The 21,200-nt window shown below is 41.1% G+C and overlaps 1 protein-coding gene across 2 annotated transcripts in view; it reads left to right on the top strand.

Annotated features, from left to right (window-relative positions):
• The window catches only part of MRPL48 (mitochondrial ribosomal protein L48), a 358,297-nt gene that overhangs the window by 252,115 nt on the left and 84,982 nt on the right, over nt 1–21,200 (top strand). Inside the window, exon 1 of one of the 2 annotated variants that reach the window (XM_066368430.1) lies at nt 19,243–19,359. The exons of the other annotated variant lie outside the window; for it this stretch is intronic. Within the exon in view, the coding sequence (XP_066224527.1) occupies nt 19,258–19,359 (102 nt within the window). The 5' untranslated portion in view covers nt 19,243–19,257. Of the gene's footprint in view, nt 1–19,242; nt 19,360–21,200 lie in introns of those variants that run through there. 2 annotated transcript variants of the gene reach the window in all.

Genomic DNA, 21,200 nt, shown 5'->3' on the forward strand with positions numbered 1-21,200 from the left:
CCCCCCCCCACAAAAACACACACTGAAAGGTTGCCGTCTCCTCATTTCTCTAGCTTGACCTGTTTTGTCTTCTATTATTAGTCTTTGTTCCTCAGATGTTGACAACTAGGTGACTCCCACCTCTGCAGTTGTGTACAAACCCTTCATTGTACAGATGGTGAAACTGAGGCCCACATAGAAGGGAAAATAAACGTTGCAAAGAGGTCACACAATAAATTTGGCCTGATTGCCCTGACCTGTTGGCTCAGTGGTAGAGCAACAGCATGTGGAAGTCCCGGGTTAGATTCCTGGTCAGGGCACGACCACCTGCTTCTTCTCCCCTCCTCCCCCTTTCTCTCCCTCTCTCTAATCTCTTTCTCTTTCTTCCCCTTCCCCAGCCCTGGCTCGAATGAGCAAGTTGGCCCTGGGCACTGAGGATGTCTCCATGGCCTTGCCTCATGCACTAAAATAGCTCAGTAGCCCAAGCATTAGAGCAGCAGCCCCAGATGAGCAGAGCATCAGCCCCCAGAGAGGGGTTGCTAAGTGGGTTCCGGTGGGGATGCATGCGGGAGTCTGTGCTTTCCTGCCTCTCACTTGATAAGTAAGTAAGTAAGTAAATAAATAAATAAATAATTTGGCCTAATTGAGCCCAAACATGGGGAAGGGATTTTTTTTTTTTTTTTTTTTTGTATTTTTCTGAAGTGAGAAGTGGGGAGGCAGAGAGACAGACTCCCGCAAGCGCCAGACAGGGATCCACTCAGCATGCTCACTAGGGGGGCGATGCTGTGCCCATCTGGGGCTGTTGCTCCATTGCAATCAAAGCCATTTTAATGCCTGAGGTGAAGCAATGGTACCATCCTCAGTGCCAAGAGCCAACTTGTGCCATTGGAGCCTTGGCTGCGGTAGGATGGGGCAGGGGTTGGGGGGAGGAGAAAGAGAAGGGACTGGGGAAGGATGGAGAAGCAGATGGTTGCTTCTGTGTGCCCTGACCAGGGATGGAACCTGGGACATCCACACACCCGGCGGACGTTCTACCACTGAGCCAACCGGCCAGGGCCGGAAGGGGATGTTTTAAAGCTCTTCTGTTCCTCCTAAAGCAGGGCTTCTAAATCTGCTATGGATAGGCCTCCCTTAAATTAGTCATCTGAAACATGTGCATTTTTCTTTGGAGAGGATCTGTGGTTGGATTCAGCTGGTTCACACAGGTTCAGCAGAACCAATACATAATATTTTTGTTGAGTTCAGCAAACCGGTTGTTAAACATGGCATTTGAAATCAGAGTCTCTGTAAGGTGGGCACCTGGGCAGCTGCCCAATGTGGAAATCACAAATTTACATTCCTTACTCTTTTTTAACATTCATCTGCTCAACAGCGTCTTCTAAGCATCCATAATAATGTTCATTCCTTCCATAGGTGAAAAAAATTGCAAGTGAAGATGCCAATCAAGAAGCAATATGGAGCCTGACCAGGTGGTGGCACAGTGGATAGAGCGTCAGACTGGGATGCGGAGGACCCAGGTTCAAGATCCCGAGGTCGCCAGCTGGAGTGCAGGCTCATCTGGTTTGAGCAAAGCTCACCAGCTTGGACCCAAGGTCGCTAGTTTGAGCAAGGGGTTACTCGGTCAGCTGTAGCCCCCTCCCCCCCCCCATCAAGGCGCATATGAGAAAGCAATCAATGAACAACTAAGGTGTCACAAGGAAAAACTGATGATTGATGCTTCTCATCTCTCTCCGTTCCTGTCTGTCCCTATCTATCCCTCTCTCTGACTCTCTCTCTGTAAAAAAAATTTAAAAAAGAAGCAATATGGAAATATCTCAACAGTTTTAATGTTTTTTTGTCAGATATTTTTTTTTTTTTTTTTCATTTTTCTGAAGCTGGAAACGGGGAGAGACAGTCAGACAGACTCCCGCATGCGCCCGACCGGGATCCACCCGGCACGCCCACCATGGGGCGATGCTCTGCCCATCCTGGGCGTCGCCATGTTGCGACCAGAGCCACTCTAGCGCCTGAGGCAGAGGCCACAGAGCCATCCCCAGCGCCCGGGCCATCTTTGCTCCAATGGAGCCTTGGCTGCGGGAGGGGAAGAGAGAGACAGAGAGGAAAGCGCGGCGGAGGGGTGGAGAAGCAAATGGGCGCTTCTCCTGTGTGCCCTGGCGGAGAAGCAAATGGGCGCTTCTCCTGTGTGCCCTGGCCGGGAATCGAACCCGGGTCCTCCGCACGCTAGGCCGACGCTCTACCGCTGAGCCAACCGGCCAGGGCTGTCAGATATTTTTTATTATTATTTTAAAACTTATAATCTAGTTTGTTTGTTTTTTTCTTTTTACAGAGACAGAGGGAGAGTCAGAGAGAGGGATAGATAGGGACAGACAGACAGGAACGGAGAGATGAGAAGCATCAATCACTAGTTTTTTGTTGTGCGTTGCGACACCTTAGTTGTTCATTGATTGCTTTCTCACATGTGCTTTGACCACGGGCCTTCAGCAGACTGAGTGACTCCTTGCTCGAGCCAGCAACCTTGGGTCCAAGCTAGTGAGCTTTTTTGCTCAAACCAGATGAGCTCGCGCTCAAGCTGGTGACCTCAGGGTCTTGAACCTGGGTCCTCGGCATCGCAGTCCGGCGCTCTATCCACTGCACCACCGCCTGGTCAGGCTATAATCTAGTTTTGTATACCTCTTTTATTCTTAAGTATTAAATGCATGAAATAATAAACTACCTTTCGGTGTATCTTTTTCTATACTTAAAATGGTCATTAGGGCAGAGAACCAGTTGTTAAATTATTGGAAGCCCACCACTGGAGAGGATCTATAATTTTCAGGAGATTTTCAACCCAATTCATGACCCAAAATATGAAGATATGAAAGTTAATGTCACACAGCCAAGAGGAGTTTAAGGAGACATGACAACAAAGTGTAATGTGAATATAACTAACATGGCAATTTCTTTAAAGATTTTATGTATCGATTTTTAGAGAGAGGAGAGGGAAATTGGGGGGGGGAGGAGTGGGAAGCATCAACTCGTAGTAGTTGCTTCTCATATGTGCCTTGACTCAACAACCTGGGGTTTTGAACTGGCAACCTCAGCATTCCAGGTCAACACTATCCACTGTGCCACCACAGGTCAGGCATGACAATGTTTTTTGTATTGACACATAATATAGCCTCATTATCTTCTGAAGCTGTAGTCTTATTTATTGACTACATGTGTAAATCATTTATTTTGCCTTCAGAGAAAAATAAATTTGGCGCGATTGAGCCCAAACATGTGGTCTAAAAGTTATGTGGTCTAAAAGTTACCTGTTAAGTGCTATGGGGTTCATCAAATGGAGAAATTACTTGGAAGAAGGAAGAATTAAAGAGGCCTTTTTCAAGGACACTTTCACTTCCATAGTTTGCTACACACTGTGCTCTTTTCCCCTCCCTTCCACTTCCCAAGTCTGACTCATCCTTCAGGTATCATCTTTAGAAAGTCTTCAAGAAGACTTCTGTCTTCTCCCATAACAGAAATAGTATAAGTACTGCTGCCGTTCCTCCCATTGTGCCCTATTCCTCTCCATCAATTATTATCAATTGGTAGTCTTCCCTACCTGACTGTAAGCTCCAAGAGGTCAGAGCTCAGGTTCTGTACCCCCAACACTTCATAATGCTTGCTACATAGTAAGCAGGTAACAGATTTTTTGCTGAATAAATGAAATAAATAAAATGGGGTTCTTTTTAGCATTTTTTAAAGTTTGAAAGGAATTCGGCATGTGGAGGTAGAAAGGCAAGAGCATTTTGGAGAAAGAGAACATCAGCTCTAAATCGAAAGTACCTAGAGTAGTTTTCTTTTATTACCTTAAAATGGACAGTTAATTTGAAGCCCAAGAGTGTGTACAGGAAGCTACCATATACAAATTGTAATATAATCAAAACTTCTTTTCTACCCCAAGAGACACAAAACTTCTTGAAGGAGGACTGAGATTTCATCATACTCCATGTGGCAGACACTGTTATTTGTCTGTCCAACAACAACAGCAACACACACACTTCTACAATACATATTGGAAATGACAGGTACTTTTCCAAGTTCCCTTTAACTAAGCTGTAGGCACCTAACTTGATCTGAGACAGTAGCAGATGAAGGAAACATCCCAGAGACTTCTAAGATAAATTTTCTTCGTTGATGAAAAAAAGATAGATGAGGAAAAACTGCCACTTTGCTGCCACTGGGTTGGTTATATAAGGATATATCTACAGCTAAGACATGTTGTGAACATTAATATGTAATCTTGAATAAAAAAAGCCAACCCACTGATGATGGCTAAGCAAAAAGCTAAAAGGCATTACCACCCCTGGAACTGGCCTTCCTCTGTATTTCTCTATACCAAAATAATAAATGTCTTTATGTTTAATAATGTCTTCATAATATGTCTTTGTCATTATTGTTACTTTCAGAAGAAAGCATCTAACAGTCTCATCCTTCAATTCCTTAAAACAGCTCACACGATTCCCTGAATATTAGGCACTCAATACAGTGTGTGTGTGTGTGTGTGTGTGTGTGTGTGTGTGTGTGTATAATACAGTAATAGTGATCAAACTGGAATTGCCTTTTTCTTTTTTCTACTTCCTAAAAGGGATTTATTGCTTTAGAAGAGGCAGGAAATCAATAGGAGATAAACTGTCCAGTAAAAGGGACTGAAATCATATTGCTCATATTGAAAACAAATAATAGCTTTGGCAAGAATTCAAATTCTATCAAATGTGAAGCCCTTCTAACCCACTATGCAGGTTATTATAATCATTGCTACTAAAAATAATAGTAGGTCAATATACAAAGCATAAAAATAACAAATGCTCAATAATTCAAGGTGACCAATTAAATGAGCACACTTAAGCCAAGGTTTGTTTAAGCAACTCTCATTTTCAAAGGACTATAAGCACAAAGGGGGAGAGGAGGCCTCATGGCAAAACCCACTTTCCAAATACCTTGGCAAGGGAGGAGTATAAAGTTTATTCAGAGGAGGATAAGGAATGTGCCTTCTTGTGATTATAGCCAATTTATAAGCCAAGTCAGAAGATATTTTTGCTAAAGACTGATCTACATAATCTATTTTTTGATAATTCCATTTAGTTCCACCTATATGAGTCATGGTCCTTGTTATGAATAATGTGATTTGTCAGAGCCTTAAATGTGAGGTGTTACTTCCAGGCTTTGAAATTGCAGTGGAGGAAGAGATTCCTTTTTTTATACTAGTCCAGAATGTGTAATACCTGACACATTGCTGGAGCTCTTCTCTCCTCATACTCTATCCACCACAAATAATAAAGTCTCTTCTACGATGTACAGAAGAGTGAATCACTCCAATGCTACTAAGAGATAATAATTTACTGAGTAGAAGAAAATAATTGCTTCTACTGCTGTTTATGTAAAGAACAGAGCATCTCAGGACAGAAAAGTGAGACCAATTTGTATTGAAATGCCAACAGACTGTACAGCCAAATTGTAACTTGCCTAAGATGGCAAGAAAAACCATCTTTTTGTGAATATTTTTTCAGAGTTTTAGATAGCACAAAGTGACTAGGATTTTGTTTTATGTAAAAATAAAAATATCAAAGTCATTACAATGGTTTGTAGTTGAACCTATCCAGTGAGATAATAAACCACATTATTCAGAAAATGCCAACGAACACCCAGTTTTAGGATGGTAAATTAAGGATGTTTCTGCCTCCGTCTTTTTCTGAAATGTTCCAAAACAAGAATAAAAAATAAAAATGGAAATTCTATCTTTGACATCTATAACCCAATATTTTAAATTGATAGACAAAGATAGAGCAGTAATAACATACTAAACAGCATAGAAAATGCTTACTGGGGCCTGACCTATGGTGGCGCAGTGGATAAAGCGTCGACCTGGAAATGCTGAGGTCGCTGGTTCAAAACCCTGGGCTTGCCTGGTCAAGGCACATATGGGAGTTGATGCTTCCAGCTCCTCCCCCCCCCTCTGTCTCTCCTCTCTCTCTCTCTCTCTCTCTCTCTCTCTGTTTCTCCCTCTCCTCTCTAAAATGAATAAATAAATAAATAATTAAAAAAAAAAAGAAAATGCTTACTGGGGGAGAAAGTAAAATGAAGCAAGCCAATAAGCCAAGCAGAACCCCAGAAAGACTCAGTAATGTGAAGCACTATGTACCACAAGAGGCAGGGATAAAGAAAGGGGTCAAAAACAAGGGAACTGTATCAAAGACTGTATAAATAGTAGTTATAAACCATTCTCTTTAAGGAGGAATTGAACTCAAAAGGCTCTGGACTCAGATAACCAAGTGTAACACAGTACTAGGGCAAGGTGCTACCAGAAGATAGAGGGATTAATAATTTTAAAAATAGGGGACTTGCCTGACCTGTGGTGGCGCAGTGGAAAAAACGTCGACCTGGAAATGCTGAGGTCACCGGTTCAGAACCCTGGGCTTGCCTGGTCAAGGCACATATCGGAGTTGATGCTTCCTGCTCCTCCCTCCCCCTTCTCTCTTTCTCTCTCTCTCTCTCAATCTCTCTCCTCTCTAAAAATTAATTTAAAAAATTAAAGAAAAAAAAATAGGCCCTGGCCGGTTGACTCAGTGGTAGAGCATCCACCTGGCGTGTGGGAGTCCTGGGTTCGATTCCCGGCCAGGGCACACAGGAGAGGCGCCCATCTGCTTCTCCACCCCTCCCCCTCTCCTTCCTCTCTGTCTCTCTCTTCCCCTCCCGCAGCCAAGGCTCCATTGGAGCAAACTTTGCCTGGGCGCTGAGGATGGCTCTGTGGCCTCTGCCTCAGGCGCTAGAATGGCTCTGATTGCGGCAGAGCGACGCCCCAGATGGGCAGAGCATCGCCCCCAGGTGGGCATGCCGGGTGGATCCCAGTCGGGCGCATGCGGGAGTCTGTCTGACTGCCTCCCCGTTTCCAACTTAAGCAAAATACAAAAAATTTTTTAAAAAGAAAAAAAAATAGGGGACTTGAACAACGTTGTATACAATTAGCCCTAACAGACATCTATAGAACACTCCATGCAATAACAGTGTGTATAATAACTCAATTGCACATGAAATATTCTCTATGACAGACCTTATCTTAGGCCATAAAACAAGGCATAGTAGGTTTAAAAGGTCTGAAATCACTCAAAATATGTTCTTATATTATAATGGAATGCAATCAGAAATCAATAACAGAAGGAAATCTAACTAAACAATAGAGAAAATAAGAAAGCACAGGGCAAGTTAGAAAATACTTTCAGACAGATGAAAAAAGAAACACAAACTAACAAAACTCATGGGATGCAGCAAAAACATTACTTAGAAATTTATAGCTATAGCCTGACCAGTGATGGCATAGTGGATAGAGCATCAACCTGCGACACTGAGGCCCCAGGTTCAAAACCCTGAGGTTGGTAGCTTCAGTGAGGGCTCATCCAGCTTAAGCACAGGTTCATCACCTTGAGCATGGGGTCACAGGCTTGAACATGTGATCATCTACATGATCCCATGGTCACTGGCTTGAGCCCAAAGGTTGCTGGCTGAAGCCCAAGGTCACTGGCTTGGCTGGAGCCCCTGGTTAAGGCACATATGAGAAACAATCAATGAACAACTAAAAGTGCTGCAAGTACTTAAGAATAAATCTAACAAAAGAAAAGCAAGATATTTACACTGAAAGGTACAAAATATCATTGAAAGAAATTAAAGAAGACTTGACTAAATGGAAAGAGACCCTATGTTCATGAAGATAATATTACGATGGAAATACTCTCCAAATTGATCTACAGATTTGATAGCTTTCCTAGCCAAATATCAGCTGGAATTTTTTTGCAGAAATTAACAAGCTAATTAATTCTGCATCTCATATGGAAACTCAAAGGACCAAGAATAGCCAAAACAATCACCACTATAGTACCACCATAAAGATACAGATGTACATCAATGGAATAAAATTGATAGTGCAAAAATAAACCCATATATTTATGGTCAATTGATTTTCAACATGATGTTAAGACAATTTATTGGAAAGAGCATAGTCTTTTTAATAATTTGTGCTTGGATAACCAACATCCACTTGTTAAAGAATGATCTTGACCCCCTACCGCATATCATTTAAAAAATTAACTCAGGAGCAAAGATAGCCCGGGCGCTGGTGATGGCTCCATGGCCTCTGCCTCAGGCGCTAGAGTGGCTCTGGTCACAACAGAGCGAAGCCCCGGATGGGCAGAGCATCGCCCCCTGGTGGGCGTGCCAGGTGGATCCTGGTCGGGTGCATGCGGGAGTCTGTCTGACTGCCTCCCCGTTTCCAGCTTCAGAAAAATACAAAAAAAAATAATAATAAAAAAAATTAACTCAAAGTGGGTCTTGGCTGGTTGGGTCAGTGCTGGAGTGTCAACCTGATGTGTCCAGGGTTCAATTTCTGTTTGGGGCACACAGGAAAAGTGACCACCTGCTCCTCCTCTGCTCCCCCTCCCTATTCTCTTTTTCTCCCTCCCACAGCCATAGCTCAGGTCAAGCATGTTGGTCCCAGGCACTGAGGATGGCTCTGTGGAGCCTCTGCCTCAGGTGCTAAAATAGCTTGGTTGTGAGATTGGACCCAAGACAGGCAGAGCATTAGCCCAGATGAGGGGTTGCTGGGTGGATCCCAATTGGGGTGCATGCAGGAGTCTGTCTCTCTATCTCCACTTCTCTTACTTAAATTTAAAAAAATTAACTCAAAATGGATCAAAGACCTAAATATAAGAGCTAAAATTATAAAACTCTTAGAAGAATATGTAGGTGTAATTCTTTGTGACCTTAGAATAGGTAAGTTTCTTAGAGATGGTCCCGTAGATATGATACAAAAACACAAGTAATGAAGAAAAATAGATAAATTGGACTGCATTAAAAATTAAAATTTTTGCCCTGGCCAGATTGCTCAGTTGTTAGAGCATCATCCTAAAGTGCAGAGGTTGCTGTTTGATCCTTGGTCAGGGCACATACAGGAACAGATTCATGTTCCTGTCTCTCTCTCCCTTCCTTTCTTGCTAAAATCAATAAATAAATTTTAAAAAAGAATTTAATGAAAACTTTTATGTGCCAGAAGTATACTATCAAGAAAGTGAAAAAACAACACTCAGAATGGGAGAAAATATTTACAAATTGTAGATCTCATAAGCATTGAATATCCAGAATATTTAATAAAATTTATAACTCAACAATAAAAAGAAAAACAAGCCAATTAAAAACAAAGGATTAAGTCGACATTTCTCCAAAGAAGACATATAAATGACCAATAACCAAATGAAAAGATGCTCAATATAATTAGTCACTGGGAAAACACAAATCAAAACCACAATGAAATACTACTTCAAACTCACTAGGATGGCTAACAAGTAAAAACAGGGGAAAAAAAGTATGGGAGTGGATGTGGAGCACTTTGACCCATCATAAATTGCTGCTAGGAATATAAAATGGTGCAACCACTTTGGAAATCAGTTTGGCACTTTCTCACACTGTTAAACATAAGGTTATCATATGACTCAGCAACTCCACTTCTTGGTAAACACTCAAGAGAATAGAAAATGTTATATCCACGCAAAAACTTGTACAAAAATGTTCACAAGAGCATTATTCCTAATAGCCAAAAAATGGAATTGGTAACCAAACCTAGTATATTCATACAATGGAGTATTATTCATCCATAAAAAGTAAGGAAGTGCTGAGACATGAAACAATATGGATGAAACTTGAAAGCATTACACTAAGAAGCCAGACACAAAAGGCCTCATATTAGCCCTTCCATTTTGGGGTGATGAAATTATCTGGAATTAGATAGTGGTTACAGTTGCACAACATTGTGACTATACTAAAACCCACTCGATTGTACACTCCAAAAAGGTAAATTTTATAGTATATAAATTATATCTCAATAAAAAGGTAAAAGTAAATAATGGTCAATACATCATGTTATGTACAAACATCACAGGTATCATTTATTACTTTCATCCTGATAAGGTGAAAAGGAGGCTTAATGTTCATGTTAACTGGATGTGTATGTTGAATGTTAATATTTCTAGAAAAGCCAAAACATGGAGACAGTAAAAAGGATCAGTGTTGCCAGATGTTCAGAGAGAGGGAGGGTTGAACAGATCAGTTTTAGGGCAGTAGAACTACTCTGTATGATACTAAATGTTAGCCTGTCATTATACAGTTGCCCAAATTCATAAAATGTGTACCACCATGAGTAAACTAGTTTTTGGCTGACAATAATGTGCCAATGTAGGTTCAGCAATAGTAATAAATATACCACTCTGGTGGAGGATATTGATAACAAAGGAAGCTATTTGTGTGTCAGGGCAGGAGATATATGGGCAATACCTTCCTCAATTTTGCTATGAACGTAAAACTGCTCTAAAAAAGAAAGTCAATTTAAAACGAACAGTACAACAAATACCCATGAACCTATTCCAAGACTATATACCTGTATACATTGTTTAATGTGTTTCAACATTTGTTATGGACAAATGAAACACAAGGCAATGTGCGTGTTTTGAGGAAAGGGGAGAAAAAAAAATAAAGCATAGGGGTTCAACTTCATATAAACACTTAAACAAATGCTGCCTTATCTGACTCCATATACCTATTACCATGGAATTCCTATACACTTTACACTTTAAAGATCTTTTTGCAATCCCCCAAATCTGCTGAGCTCTCAGCAACAAAATACAAGGAAAATTTCTAATGAGATTTCTGACTGCTTTGCTAAATCTCTCACTTCAACAGACTCTTAACAGTGTATCTTGAAAATGTACAATGAACAATTACCATATTTTTCACTCCATAAGATGCACCTTACCCCCCCAAAAGTGGAGGGGAAATGCCCGCGTGTCTTATGGAGTGAAAAATATGGTATTTTATTAAATATTTTAACACACTATTTGGTTCAGAATATTTTTTTTCTTGTTTTCCTCCTTAAAACCCTAGGTGTAAGAAAAAAACAACAACCTAGGTGTGTCTTATGGTCAGGTGCGTCTAGGGAGCGAAAAATATGGTATTTGTTTGCTTGAAAATTTAATAAATTGACAATTTATTATCCAATCAATGAGGTGCTTGTTGGGGATACCTTGACATTTATTCTTCCACTGAAGTATTTGCAATGTAATTGAAGAAGAAAGACATATGAAAAGTTAAATAATAAAGATTTGAACAACATTTCAAAACAATAAATAGAAACCTCACAAAGCATTGCATGACCAATTGCCCAATAAAGTACAAAGGCAATTAGTGCTGTAAAAGATGAAAGGATAGAGAGGTTACCTCTTGACGCATTGTTTATGACAAGGGTGAAATCTCAGCTGCATCTTGGCATACAGGCAGAATTTGAGCAGATGTAAGAGTCAGAGAAAAAGTAAAAATACTCCCCAGAATCAATTTCAATATATATCTTCAAGTATCCTGAAAACTATTACTATTAGGACTCTCCCCTTGGGCTGGAAATATCAGCTATGGGGTAATGAATTGGGTTGAACATTCTCATTACTTTCATCAGTAAAAGTAAGAAGTTTTTGTATCACTGATCTTAAAATCTGTTTTCCTGGCTTCACCTGACATGCTAATTGTTTTTTGTTGCCCAGGAGTGAGACCATCAAGGTTAGTGTGTGCAAACAGTCTTTCCAGTGGAGGCTTGCAAAAATAACTACATTGCAGCTGTTGTCTGATACAGACAACAGATGACAACAGAGTTGACATGTGTACTTTGTCCATCTCCACGGTAGTCCGATGAGAAGATAAAAAGACATAACTTGTTTTCTAAGTTATTCATTTACTAACATTATCACTTAGGAATATTTCAGCTAAAAAAAACCAAACAAACAAAAAAAAAAACCCACCAGAACAAATCATATAAAGTCACAAGCTAAAACAACTTCCGCTGGTTAATCTCCTCAGCAATGTCCGCAAAGACCAGGTACTTCTGTCCTTTTTTTATTTTTATTTTCTTTTTTTGAGAGAGAGAGAGAGACAGACAGACAGACAAACAGAAAGGGAGAGAGATGAGAAGCACCATCTCATAGTTGTGGCACTTTAGTTGTTCGTTGATTGCTTTCTCATATGTGCCCTAATTGGGGGAACTCCAGCTGAGCCAATGATCCCTTGTTCAAGCCAACGACCTTTGGCTTAAACCAGCGACCTTGGGGTCATATCTTTATTTTATTTATTTATTTATTTTTTTTCTGAAGTTGGAAACGGGGAGGCAGTCAGACAGACTCCTGCATGCGCCCGACCGGGATTCACCCAGCATGCCCACCAGGGGGCGATGCTCTGCCCATCTGGGGCGTCGCTCTGTTGCAACCAGAGCCACTCTAGTGCCTGAGGCAGAGGCCACAGAGCCATCCTCAGCGCCCGGGCCAACTTTGCTCCAATGGAACCTTGGCTGCAGGAGGGGAAGAGAGAGACAGAGAGGAAGTAGAGGGGAAGGGGTGGAGAAGCAGATGGGCGTTTCTCCTGTGTGCCCTGGCCAGGAATCGAACCTGGGACTCCTGCACGCCAGGCCGATGCTCTATCACTGAGCCAACAGGCCAGGGCCCTTGGGGTCATATCTTTGATTTCCACACTCAAACCAGTGATCCTACGCTGAAGCTGGTGAGCCCGTGCTCAAGCAGGATGAGCACATGCTCAAGCCAGTGACCTCTGGGTTTCAAACCTAGGTCTTCAGCATCCCAAATCGATGCTCTATCCACTATGTCACAGCCTGGTCAGGCCACACTTCTGTCTTTCTGCTCTGTATTACTCCATGTATTGACTTTGCTCTTAGACATTAACTTCCTCACTAATCACAGGATGGCTGTCATAATTCAGGTTAACATCTCTAGATACTATGAAGTCCAAAGAAGAAAGATGCCTCATATATCTCTATTTATAAGTGGAAAACTTTTCCCAAAATCCCTCCAGAAAACTCCCCATTACATCTCATTAGCCAGAATTTCTTCATATACTTATCCTAAATCTGTCCCTGGCAAGAAAAATGGGATTATTATGACTGGATTACAAAAGCATATGACTTTTTGGAGGCAGATAGATTATTATAATAAAATTATAATTTTGTTATAAGGAGGAAAAGATGAAAAATTACATTTAGCAGCCTCCCACTGATGTTCACTACAATTACATACCAATTCAGTTTCAAGTATGCTCTGTCCCAGTATAGTCTTTCATCCATTTATTCATTCTACAAACATTTTGGCCTACCTACTATTACCAAGCACTGTGTCTTCCTACTAGAAAGACAAAGCAGGAAAAGATTTGGTCCTTGTTCTTGAGTTTATATCAATCTCCTGGTGAGACAGATATGTTAAGAAAAAAAAAAGAACAAATTAGAATAAAGTAACAGAGATGCAAGTACATTAAAACTCTACCTTACAATATCTACTAAGGAGAATATACCTATTATGGTCTATAGACTTCAGATATCATGTGTATATTTCATATTTTATACACCACTTGGAACTTGGTAATATTTGGGCAAATCTTAATTCCCTCCTCCAAGAAGAATGAATTTATCTCCTAATTTGATGAAGTGGTTTTTTTTTAATATCTCAACTAGTTTGTTTTCCTTAATTAACTTCAGGAGTTTTTCATACATTTTGGTCCCCAGAGATCTGTTTGTGAGGGGCGAGTAGGGGGACTAGTGAAGAAGGTGAAATGAGTTTTCTTTTTTTGAAATGAGTTTTCTATTTGCATTTTATTATAGCCAAAGATCAAGAGAAGAACCACTATTGATAATACTGTATTTCCCTATGTATAAGATGCATACTTTTTCGAAAAATTTGGGGTCTAAAAACTGGGTGCATCTTATACAGTGGTTGTAGATTTTTTTACTTGATTTCCCACTTTTTCATGCTTGTTTTGTGCTCATTGTTGAAGACAGTGATTGGTCATCAGACACAGATGAGTACAAGCTAATGAATGGGAGTTTTGACAATGATGAGTTGTATGCATTTTATGATGAATAAAACTTGAGTTCAATAACTTTATGTAATACATTTTTTTTCAAGTTTCTGGTCCCAAAATTTAAGGTGAGTCTTATACATAGGAGCATCTTATACATGGGGAAATACAGTAAGTCTTTTTGCACTGTACCAGTCTAGAGCCCAGGTCACAAGTCTGAGCTAGAAATATGAGAATTTGGAGTTATCAGTTTACAGGGGGCAGTTGTAGTTATGAGAATGGTTGTACTATAATTACCTAAATAAAGAGTAGGTTGAGAACTCAGGAAAGAACCCTATTGAATAGCAATATTTAAATTCAGGCAAAGAAAGTAACTTGTAAAGAAATACTAAATAAGAAATACTAAAAAGTTAGGAGGGAAACCAAGAAAGAGTGCTGACCAGTAAGAAAGGAAGAGAAAGTTTTCAAAGGAAAGGTGGGGTTAGCACTGCTAAATACATCAAAGCAGTTATATAAGATATGGACTGAAAATCGTTCACTGAATCTGCTCTTAAAGGTGAGTAGTTACTACAAGGAGGCACACGGATCTCTTAGGTAAAATATAAATGTTCTAAAACTGGAATGTGGCCCGACCAGATGGTGACGCAGTGGATAGAGTGTCGGAGTGGGATGCAGAGGACCCAGGTTTGAAACCTCAAGATCCCAGTTTGAACATGGGCTCATCCAGCTTGAGCACGGGCTCACCAGCTTGACGCAGGGTTTCTGGCTTGAGCTTGGGATCATAGATATGACCCCATGGTTGCTGGCTTGAGCCCAATGTCACTGGCATAAGCAAGAGGTCACTGGCTCGGCTAGAGCCCCCCAGTCAGGGCAAGTACGAGAAAGCAATCAATGAACAACTAAGGTGCCACAACGAAGAATTGATACTTCTTATCACTCTCCCTTCCTATCTGTTTGTCCCTATTTGTCCCTCTATCTGACTCTGTCTCTGTAAAAAAAATAAAAATAAAAATTAATAAAAGAAAACAAACAAATCCCCACAATATAATATGTGAATTACCCCACCATCATTACCACTACTCCAGTTAAGGCAGGGTCTAAGAATTCCTCCCTTCTATCCTTGTGATTTCTAATTAATTGCTTGCTATCACAAACCTTAGAGTATTGAAGAAAAAAAAAATTATGCTATTTTAAAATGCCCAGGAGCATTTGAGATCTTGCTCCCTTCCATATGTTATCTATTTGGCTCACCACATTCATCTTGACTTTGGTTACATGATAGAAGAACTAGCTTTTTTCAAGCCCTAACAAAATGTTTCATGGACATTTCAGAGAAAGAGAAATTCCTAGTATTTATTTTAAAAATTAGTGGATAAAATAAGAATAAAGACGCTAACAGATCTAAAGTTCTTTGTAGAGAGTTGTTGAATAAAATGCTTTTAAACTACATACATGCGTACTTACGTCCATTTTGCAAGAGGATTTCTACTCAAGTATACTGGTGAAAATAATTTCAAGTAAAAATGACACTTGGGCTCTTTTTTTTTTTTTCCTCCTGAAGTTGGAAATGGGGAGGCAGTCAGACAGACTCCCGCATGCACCCGACTGGGATCCACCAGGCATGCCCACCAGGGGGCAATGCTCTGCCCATCTGGGGCATTGCTCTGTTGCAACTAGGGCCATTCTAGTGCCTGAGGCAGAGGCCATGGAGCCATCCTCAGCACCCGGGCCAACTTTGCTCCAGTGGAACCTTGGCTGCAGGAGGGGAAGAGAGACACAGAGAGGAAGAAGAGAGAGGTAGGGGTGGAGAAGCAGATGGACGCTTCTCCTGTGTGCCCTGGCCGGGAATCGAACCCAGGACTCCTGCACGCCAGGCTGACGCTCTACCACTGAGCCAACCGGCCAGGGCCTGGGCTCTTGATTTCAACAGGGAGCTCCTCTAGTAACTCAGAAAATATTTAGATTTCTAAAATCTTAGTATCCCAAGCCATGAATTAAAAGCCCATTCTATAAATTTTATGTTTATATAGAACAGGATCCTGTTTCTCTTTCTTTCTTTCTTTCTTTCTTTCTTTCTTTCTTTCTTTCTTTCTTTCTTTCTTTCTTTCTTTCTTTCTTTCTTTTTGTGTGTGTGTTGTTCCTAAGTTAGAAGTGGAGAGGCAGTCAGATAGACTCCTGCATGTGCCCGACCAGGATCCACTGGGCATGCCCACCAGGGCACGATGCTCTGCCCATCTGGGCCATTGCTCTGTTGCACCAGCCATTCTAGCGCCTGAGGCCGAGTCCATGGAGCCGTCCTCAGCGCCTGGGCCCACTTTGCTCCAATGGAGCCTTGGCTGCAGGAGAGGAAGAGAGAGACAAAGAGAAAGCAGAGGGGGGAGGGTGAAGAAACAGATGAGCGCTCTCCCTGTGTGCCCTGGCCAGAAATCGAATCTGGGACTTCCACACGCTGGGCCAATGCTCTACTGCTGAGCCAACTGGACAAGGCCAACCCTATCTATTTCTTTATCAAAGACATCAACTTTCATTTGTTTGTTAGTTTATAACTGACCCAAAAATTATCCAATCAGAGTTGTCTATTGTCATAATAATTTGAACTATTTATATAACCTCTGTTTATTCTAGGAGCAAAGTTGTTCTGAATGTTTACTCTATTATATTGTTTTATTATTAAGATAAAACTTGACAATGTTTTTAAAAGTATATCATTGTCTTGGCCAGATAGCTGTTTGTTAGATGCCAAGGTTGCAGGTTTAATACCTGGTCAGGGGATATACAAGAATCAACCAATGAATGCATAAATAAGTGGAACAACAAATCAATGTTTCTCTCTCTCTCACACTCTCTTCCTCTCTCTCAAAAATCAATAATATGCCTGACCAGGCAGTGGCGCAGTGGATAGAGCATCGGACTGGGATGCGGAGGACCCAGGTTCGAGACCTCGAGGTCACCAGCTTGAGCATGGGCTCATCTGGTTTGAGTTAAAGCTCACCAGCTTGGACCCAAGGTCGCTGGCTTGAGCAAGGGGTCACTCGGTCTGTTGTAGCTTCACGGTCAAGACACATATGAGAAAGTAATCAATGAACAACTAAGGTGTCGCAACAAAAAACTGATGATTGATGCTTCTCATCTCTCTCCATTCCTGTCTGTCTGTCCCTATCTGTCCCTCTCTCTGACTCTCTCTATGTCTCTGTAAAAAAAAAAAATCAATAATATAAAATTTTTAACAAGTATATTATTATATTTTCTTATTCCTGGTTGTAAATAGAGCTCTGAATTTTAGTTCCAGCTGTTATTAACTTCTAATGAAGCCCTATAAACTTCACTGTCATTAACTTCTAACTGAAGCCCTATAGGCTTCAGTTTCTTCATCTGTAAAATGAGATGGGTCACATGACTTTGAATTTGGCAATGATTTCTTAAATGTAACACCAAAAGCACAAAGAAAAAAAGAAAAAATAGATAAATTGGACTTGGCCAAAATAAAAAATTTGGTGTATCAAAGGATACTATCAAGAGAGTGAAAAGACAACCCACAGAATAGGAGAAAATATTTGCTAATCAAATACATATGAAAAGAGTTTAAATATCCAAAATATATAAAGAACTCCTACAATTCAACATTTCAAAACTGGACAAACAACAATAGAAATTTCTCCAGAGAAGATATACAAATACATGACAAGATGCACAACATCATTAGTTGTTATGGAAATACAAATCAAAACTATGAGATAACATTTCTCATCTACTCTATGGCTATAAAAATAAAAATCAGAAAAGTATTGGTGAGGACGTGAAGAAAGCGGAACCCTTGTACATTGCTGGTGGGAATGCAAAATGATGCAGCTGCTGTGGAAACAGTATGGCAGTCAAAAGGTTAAAATATGGCCCTGGCTGGTTGGCTCAGCAGTAAAGCATTGGCTGGCTTGTAGAAGTCCCTGGTTCGATTCCTGGCCAGGGCACACAGGAGAAGTGTTCACCTGCTTCTCCACCTTTCCCCATCTCCTTTTTTTTCTCTCTCTTTCCCTCCTGCAGCCAAAGCTCCATTGGAGCAAAGTTGGCTCAGGCACTGAGGATGGCTCCATGGCCTCCTCCTCAGGTGCTAGAATGACTCGGCTGGTACAGAGCAGTGGCCCAGATGGACAGAGCATCGCCCCCTAATGGGCATGTCAGGTGGATCTCGGTCAGACGCATGTGGGAGTCTGTCTCTCTGTTTCTCTGCTTCTCACTTTAGAAAAATATTTTTAAAAGTTTAAAAATATTTTTAAAAAGTTAAAATATAGAATTATGACATTACCTACTAATTCTACTCCTAAGAAAATAACTGAAAGCAGTAACTAAAAATACATTCTAATGGGAATGTTCATAGTAGCATTATTCACAATGGCCAAAAAGTAGAAAATCCAAGTGTCTATCAATGGAAGAATGAATAAACAAATTGTTGTATATTCATACAATGTAATATTATTCAGCCATAAATGGAATGAAGGGTTCAGGAAATCGATACATGCTACCACATATATGAACCTTGAAAACATTCTGAGTGAAATAAGCCAGAAAGAAAAGGACAAATATTGCATGATTCTACTAATGTGAAATATCTAGAATAGGCAAATTCAAAGAGTCAAAGTTGACTAGAGATTATCAGGGGCTGGTGGGAGGTGGTAATGATGGAGTTATTGGTTAATGTGAAGAGTTTGGATTTGGAGTGATGAAAAATTTTGTAAACTGTTGTGGTGTTGGTTGTGCAATAATGTAAAAGTAGTTAATGCCACTGAATTGTTCATTTAAAATGGTTAAAATAGAAAAGTTTATGTTATATACACTTTACTGCAATTTTTCAAAAGTACAAATGCGCTGTGCCTAGGACCTGGGGATTTCTAAGTAGGGTGGTTGTAAGTTCCAGAACAGTCCACATTTACCACTGTTGGGCCAATCGTAAATAGGCTCTCAAAGTTGTCCTAGTTTAAACAATAAATTATATGGTCACCCTCTCTCGGATTTTCAGCGGTTCTGAGACCTTAACCACGGGCATTAGGACCATGTAAACGTTTTATGATGACATCATCTCTGCAAAACTAAAGTCCACAGGCCTCCAGGGAACTGGAGGCGGCGCGGGCGATGTCTCCACTTAACACAAACGCCCAGCTCCCTACTGGCAAACCACTGTAAGTGACTAAGGAGAAACGTTGGACAAGTACAGCTGAAGCGGTGAAAGCAAAGGGCCCCACCCTCCTGCGTGCTGCCACACTCAGACTGGCCAGCCCCATGGGGCAGGGCCCCGGGCCTTTGGGGCCTGTGAGAGATAGGGCGGTCCCTGATGCCAAACTTGGCTCACCGGACCAACGTGGACAGGCAAGAGGCGGGAGTATGGGAGGGACCGAAATCCTCCGGAGGGCGTTGCAGGGGATCTGGACCAAGTTTGCATTGTTGGCCATTTGTAGCTGCCACGTAATTACTGGATTTTGCCCGGTAGGTGCCACCGTCAGCGCTTCCGGTTTGAACTCCGGCTGAGTTTATCAGTCCCCGCGGCATCCAGTGCTAATCCCTCCCCTTCAAAGCTCTGTCAAAGCCCCGCTGACTCCCCCAGCTCCTTTGAGAGCACCCATCTCTATCCCTCAACTCCGAGATAAATTGAGCTGCGCCACATGTGTCCTGACACGATTGAACGTAAAACAATTTTTTATTATAAAATACATGCTTAAATTAGAAGATTGGGAAATTGGGAAAGGCATTGCGATTAAAATCCAAGTGTCTATCCATGGAAGAATGAATAAACAAATTGTATATTCATACAACATAATATTATTCAGCCATAGAAATTATTATCCTGTCAACCAAAAGTAAAAATGATACCTTTGGTCATTCTTACTTATTTTTTCCTCCTGTTTTAACACAATTGGGGCAATGTTGTAAGGAAGTTGTGTTAACAAACAAAAAGTTCTGTAGCCCTGGCTGGATACCTCAGTTGGTTGGAGCATCATCCGGAAGTACAGAGGTTCCCGGTTTGATTCTCAGTCAGGGCTCTTACAGAAGCAGAGTTAGGTTCCTATCTCTCTCTCTTTCTGTCTCTCCCATCCTCTCTAAAAAGAATCAATAAAATAAAAAAAAGTTGTGTATTGTTACATACTAAGTATTTTTCTTTGTCATTTTAATTATATGCATATTATAAAGTATTCTGTGAATGAATGAATGAATATGCCATTATTTTCATATTTTCCCAATGGGCATTTAAGCACTTCCAATTCTAAGTGAATGGCTGATTGGCCTGTCCTGTGGTGGTGCAGTGGATAAGGTGTGGACCTGGAATGCTGAGGTTTCCTGTTGGAATCCCTGGGCTTGTTGGGTCAAGGCACATAGGAGAAGCAACTACTATGAGTTGATGCTTCCCATTTCTCCCTCCCTCCTTTCTCTTTCTCTCTCTCTCTTTCCCCCTCCTCTCTCTAAAATCAATAAATAAAACCCTTTAAAAAAATAGCTGATTGGAGGTGGGGCAGATAGAATAGGAGAGGCAGGTAAGAACTAGCTAGTCCTCTAGTCCAGTGTTTTTCAACCAGTGTGCCGCGGCACACTAGTGTGCAGTGAGACATGGTCAGGTGTGCCGTGGGGAAATTAAACATGGGTCCCCAAACTACAGCCCTTGTGCCGGATACGGCCTGCAGAGGCTATTTATCCGGCCCGCCACCAGCCACCTCCATCCGAACAAAAAACATTCCCCTTACAATCCCTCCAGCTATCAGCGACAGGAAGAGTGGAGGCACAGGGAACGCTCACTGACCAATCACCTTTTAGGATTCATCCCGACCACTAGCGATGAACCAATAGTAGGCCGCCTCTCATCCACACCCAGGAAGGTCCCCTGCTCGGGCTGCCACACACTTGTCATTGTGTGGCTACGGTGAGTAGTTGAAGCTGCTACTCCTCCCATGGTCCCGATTTCTAATCCTGGTCAGGACTGTAGGTAAATGTTGCCACCACTAGATGAAGCCTCAGCCTCAGCTGGTTATGTCTATCCTGATGGTGTATATAGATATTTGACCTTTTTCTTTTTAAAAGAAAAAAAGGGTGATATACAATGCCAATGCATCACAATGCATCACAATATTATCTAACTTTAAAGCTAAAGTTTGCTGATCTTCGTTTGGACAGTTTTTGGTTATCTGTTGCCAAGGAGTTCCCCATTCTGGCCAACAAAGCTATTTTGACATTGCTCCCATTTTCAATCACATATCTATGTGAGCTGAGCTTTTAAGCTTGACTGCGATAAAAACTAAAAACAGAGAGAGACTGAGAACTGTTGAGGAAGAGCTTCG

This window comes from Saccopteryx leptura, chromosome 1 (genome assembly GCF_036850995.1).
Source record: "Saccopteryx leptura isolate mSacLep1 chromosome 1, mSacLep1_pri_phased_curated, whole genome shotgun sequence".
Taxonomy (NCBI): domain Eukaryota; kingdom Metazoa; phylum Chordata; class Mammalia; order Chiroptera; family Emballonuridae; genus Saccopteryx; species Saccopteryx leptura.